Source organism: Quercus suber, unplaced genomic scaffold (assembly GCF_002906115.3).
Source record: "Quercus suber isolate HL8 unplaced genomic scaffold, Cork oak 2.0 scaffold_790, whole genome shotgun sequence".
In the NCBI taxonomy this organism is placed as follows: domain Eukaryota; kingdom Viridiplantae; phylum Streptophyta; class Magnoliopsida; order Fagales; family Fagaceae; genus Quercus; species Quercus suber.
Window position 1 is genome coordinate 233535 of NW_027070226.1, and position 5328 is coordinate 238862.

The window sequence follows — 5328 nt, forward strand, 5'->3', positions numbered from 1 at the left end:
TACTTTGTACTTGAATCTATCCCTATTTGTTTGATAGGGTACTTTTACAATACGAAAGGAAAGAACATGACATACACAAAAACCAAACTGCTTCAGTCAAAAAAATACTGAAGAATAAAAAGACAAAAAAGGTACTCTGAGAAGATGAAGTCAATATGACAAAAAAAGTACTCTGGGGAGTTGAGGTGAATATGACAAAAAGTGAGAGTTGAGGTGAATACTGAAGAATAAGAATATGCGTACTTTCTTCTATCTTTCTCCTCTATTTCGGCAATGTCATTGCCACAAACTAATTGCAACTTTTTTTTCCCTCTCATTTTCGGATTGTGTAATTTTTACAACATTTTTACAACAAATTCTAAATGGCAGGTTGTTATTAGTTGTTTTTGTTGGATTAAAAAAGTAATTTTAGTGTTAAATTTAGATTTGAAATAGTAACAATTAATCACATGTGATTTCTTGTAAAAATGTTGTAAAAATATTGTGTAAGTATCACTTCTTTTTTATTTTTTTTAATTCCTCCCAATAATTTAATTCCTCCCAACAATTAATCTCAGTGTTAATTTTTATTTTAACAAATTCTAAGTAGCACTTTTATTTTTATTTTAACACCTTAAAATGTATACTTTTTATGGATGTACACCATGGAGAATTAAAATAGAAATGTACACCGTAGTAAATAGATGTATGATTAGATTAATCGGGCGCTAAATTCAAATGCCAAAAAATGTGTACACATTTCTTATTTTCGCAAAGGTCTTACGGTTAGTAGTATAATGTGCTATGTATATTATCTAGGCATAATATTTTTTTGCTACAATGATGCACAAACAACGATAGTACTTTAATATATTCATTATCAAATAATCATTTTACATTGATTAGTCATTGCGCCGATGGGGTACACGAAGTTTTTGTTGTGTTCCACAACATGGAGGATGCCTATTTACTCGTTGTGGATACCTTCGTGCTGGCATAGGACTTTTCCCCATGCGCCTTGGCTGTGTTCTAATGTCAACTTCTGTTTGGTAATGACCACCTTCGTCACTATCATCATCTGAAGATACCTCCATATTTTCTGCATCTTCTGCATCTTCCCCACTATCCTCATTTGAGGCATCTTCCTCAGAGTCTGTTACGGATGCCTCTTCCTCACTATTTGGAGCACATGCCCATGTATTTGGTGGCGTGCAAAAATCACCAACATGAGGGGCTGGTTGGGAAGGTTGTGGTATGCAGAAATCATAGTTGTATTGGCTATCTTGGCCATAATTGTATTGCCCAGCATAGGATGGAGGTGGCGATGGGTGATAGGAGGAAGGTGTTGAACTAGGTTGGGGATAATGATCATAGTTAAACAAACCCTCAAATCCTTGTCCTGTGGAAGTGGGTAATCCAATATGTTCATTTACATTCATGCAGTAGTTGCTGACATTAATTGGATTATACTCACTAAAGGTGGTTGGGTCATTACCAGCAGATGTTGAAAGCCCAGCTTGGGTAGAGCTGTAGATAGGCTGTTGTGTAAATGTGGATGGTTCGGTTTCATCATTTCCATGTTGTGTAGAGGTGGACGGTCCGGTTTCAGTTTGGGTTTGCGGCCGTCTTCTTTGTTGCCTTTGTCGTCGCCCGAAGTGTGTCACCCTCTGAGTAGGGACGGAGGAAATATTTTGTTCCATTGATAACTTCACTCGGGTAAGGCCCTCTACTATTGGTGTAAGGACTTGCTCTGCAGTGAGATCATTTCTTTGTTGGTTTGCAACAGCTAAATTTAACATATTATTGATCTCAGTTTGCTGCCACAAAAAAAAAAAATCATTACTGCAGTATTATTGAAAAAGATAAAACAATAATTTGTTATCAATTAGTGCAGCATTCTGTTTGTGTAAATAATTTGTTCTAATATTAGTGCAGTATTATTGAAAAAGCTAAAATAATTACCTGGTACACATGGGCAGCCGCCTCTGGTGTTGTGAAAAGGTGACCATTTTGCTGGTACCATGTTGCATAGTCCACACCTAACTCAAAATGCTCATCCCCAACTAAATGTTCAGTGCGCATGTTCCAAAGCTGGTAGTATTGTCTATGCTGTGCAAGCCAGTCGACCTTGGACTTCCCTGTCATCTTTACACAATGCACAGAACTATCCAAATTGTCAGTAGGCCATTTTGGACATCTTTGCAACAATCCAAACTGTCGCATAACTCTTTCTGGATGGTAAAACTCGACAATTTGGAAGCATAGCAATGGTGCTGTTGTAGTCCATATATGTCTTTCTGCAAGACACCATGGATGCAAATAATTATCGTATGGTGTCCAAACAACCTGCAATTCCAATTACAATAACTATGTTATAATCAATAAAATTAATAATATAAGTAGTAAATTAGCAATTGATGCATTGTGATATATTACCTGTTCATTATATTGTGTGTCATGATTAGAACGGTACGCATGCAAAACATGTGTTGGTGTGTGAGTGAACGTTCTCCTAGCATCCCACCTATACACAATTAATGATTGCCACTGATTTTAGGGTTTGAAAGTATCAAGGATAAATGCTACAGTATACAATATTTTATAGAAATAGAAAGTAAATATTATACCTGCAACCGTATGGTTCGTCGCCATTTAAATTTATTGGATTTATTGGAATTGGGGTCAAATATGGAAGATGCTCCCACGCCCATAATTGTAGTATGAAAACAGGACCTGCAATCTCCATACTTTTTTGAATAGCAGCAGTACACAGCTCTTTATAAAGGAAAGCAAGTGTTGCACTACCCCAACTATATTCCCCAGCTTTTCCAAAGTCGTCTAACAGGTTGAGAAAACAGCAATGCAATTTATTTTGGCTCTTATTTCCAAATAGTAAACCAAAAACCTGGAACATGTATGCCCTAGCATGCCGTTGGATTGTTATAGCATTGGCACCCTCTGGTAAGTTTGGGAATGTATCCCTTACCCATTTTATTTTAAGGCCACCAAAATTCAATGCTGTTGCAGGTGGTTCCACCCCAAGTAAATCCTTACAAACAAGTCCCCATTGCAAATTAGTGGGCCCGCACACTGCTTTGCCATCAATAGGCAATCCTGTAAGGATTGCTATATCTTGTAAAGTGATTGACATTTCACAAGTACGTAGGTGAAATGTATGGGTATCAGATTGCCACCGCTCCACTAAAGAAGTGATAAGACTCCAGTCAATATCTATATGTGGGAGGCGGGTAATTTGTATAGTCTACATTGCCGCAAATATGGGATAATACGCTCGCCTAACTGCGGGGGGGGGGGGGGGGGGTGCAAACGATTGGGGTCGAACTCGTAAGGTGGAAACCTGATTTTTTTTTGAAATGTACAATGTTTATATTACTAATGTTGAATTATTTTCATGTAAATTGAATAATTGTAGATATTATTAGGACATTAATAAATTAAATCACGCAACGTACATTGCCTTCCATTGCATCATTAGAGATGTGATATTGTTGTCGCTCCATTTCAAATATATCCTACATTAAATGCTACAATGAGTTAACTATGCAACTTCCATTTGTAGTAAATAATATAATATATAATAATAATAATAATAATAATAATATCACATACATATCTTCATTATAAATCAACAAACATATTATGCATATATTTTTTCCAAGTAATAGATGTAATAATTGATAATAACAAACACATATTGATTATAAAAAGACACAATAATACAATTTATTACAATTTTTGTGTCATGTACTAATAATAACAATAAATAATATTATATAATTTCAAAAATGACAAATACAATTTAATTAGAGAGTTGAGATGCTTACACAACTGTGATACCAACTGAAATAGTGAGAATTATAGAGTGATACTGCAAAAAAAACACAATTAGATAACCATAAAAATAATTCATTAATCCAAAATTTGAATACAGCAACAACAACAACAATTTCAATAACAATAATCATAATCATAGGCATACAAATATATTAACTACAACTACAAATACATAATATTTTACAATGTATTGCTTTTAATATTTACAAAGTAAAAAAACTTACATTAACAAAAAACTTACAATTCTTAGTTGTTCACCTAAAGCAAAGTAAAAGACTAACTGAACAATTGGAAGACCTTCTATGTGAGGAGATACAATTCTTCAGCGAGGCGAAGGAGGACAAATAAAAGATGCTTGGACTTGCACTTCACTTGCCTTTTATCTTCACTGAAGCTTTTAGTACACAAGAAGAAAGACAAAAAATTATCTCCTTTTATCTTCACCGAAGCTTTTAGTACACAAGAAGAAGACAAAAGTGAAGAAAACAAAGAATCTCAAACAAAAATCTTTCAGAGAGATTACATCAGTGAAGAAGATAAAAAAGAATCTCTCTTAGAGTTATGAATAGGTAAAATATATTCGATGCAGAGAATAAGAATCAGATGAGATGACAAAATGAATAGGTAAATATATTCAATGCAGAGAATAAGAATCAGATGAGATGAAAAGTTGAGGTGATTGGTTGATTGAAGCTTTGTTTTTTTGTTTACAGCGTGCATATAAAAAACTATGTACTTTCTATAGTTTCTTTTTGTTTATAGCGTGCATATCAATCATTTTTTTCTTCATATTATAAAAATCTATGTACTTTCTTTACTTTTTTTTTTTATTTACAACGTGCACGCCAATAATTGCTACAATTGGGAATTTTTTTTTGTTTTTTTTTTTTACTAATTGTGGCAATGGCACCATTTGGAAAAAATAAGTTATTCTATGGAAAAAATTTTACAATTTTGGCAATGTCAAAAAAAAAAAAAAATTCCCTCAATTGCAATACCGTTTGAAAAAAAATTTTACTTTTATTTTTTTTTCAATTGTGACAATGGCATTGCCGAAATTATGGGTAATTGTTCATACAATTTTCGGCAATTCCATCGCCACAATTTGAAAAAAAAAAAAAAATTTGCCCCAATTGTGGCAATTGCGACAATGGTATTGCCGAAATACCATTGCCACAAATTTTAAAAAAAAAAAACAAATTTCCCCACAATTGTGGCAATGGTATTGCCGAAATACCATTGCCACAAATTAAAAAAAAAAAAATTTCCCCACAATTGTGGCAATGGCGTTGCCGAATTTCGGCAATAGGAAAATATAAGTTTTTCTGTTGGCAATGTCATTGTCCATTTGAAAAAAAAAAATTTTCCCTAATACTGTTTGGAAAAAAAAATTTATTTTTATTTTTTTTAATTGTGGCAATTGAAACAATTTCGGCAATGCGATTGCCACAATTGAAAAAAAAAAAAAAAATTTCCCCACAATTGTGGCAATGG

At 33.6% G+C, this 5328-nt stretch overlaps 1 protein-coding gene across 1 annotated transcript; it reads right to left on the reverse strand.

The window, feature by feature from the left end:
• Positions 1–800: 800 nt before the first annotated feature.
• On the reverse strand, positions 801–2819 carry LOC136064884 (uncharacterized). The gene is made up of 3 exons (XM_065767289.1): positions 2607–2819; positions 1942–2325; positions 801–1796 (listed from the first exon to the last, which is right to left on the reverse strand). The coding sequence occupies exons 1-3, from the start codon at positions 2688–2690 to the stop codon at positions 882–884; spliced, it is 1383 nt and encodes a 460-aa protein (XP_065623361.1). The 5' UTR covers positions 2691–2819; the 3' UTR covers positions 801–881.
• Between the last annotated feature and the right edge of the window lie 2509 nt (positions 2820–5328).

What these genes read in the sequence shown, in the direction of transcription:
- LOC136064884 (XM_065767289.1), bottom strand. Translation starts at nt 2,690, where the DNA reads ATGGGCGTGGGAGCATCTTCCATATTTGACCCCAATTCCAATAAATCC. An exon ending in GACGAACCATACGGTTGCAG is followed by an intron (nt 2,326 to 2,606) that starts GTATAATATTTA and finishes TTGGAATTGCAG; the next exon opens with GTTGTTTGGACACCATACGA. An exon ending in CGGCTGCCCATGTGTACCAG is followed by an intron (nt 1,797 to 1,941) that starts GTAATTATTTTA and finishes TTTTTGTGGCAG; the next exon opens with CAAACTGAGATCAATAATAT.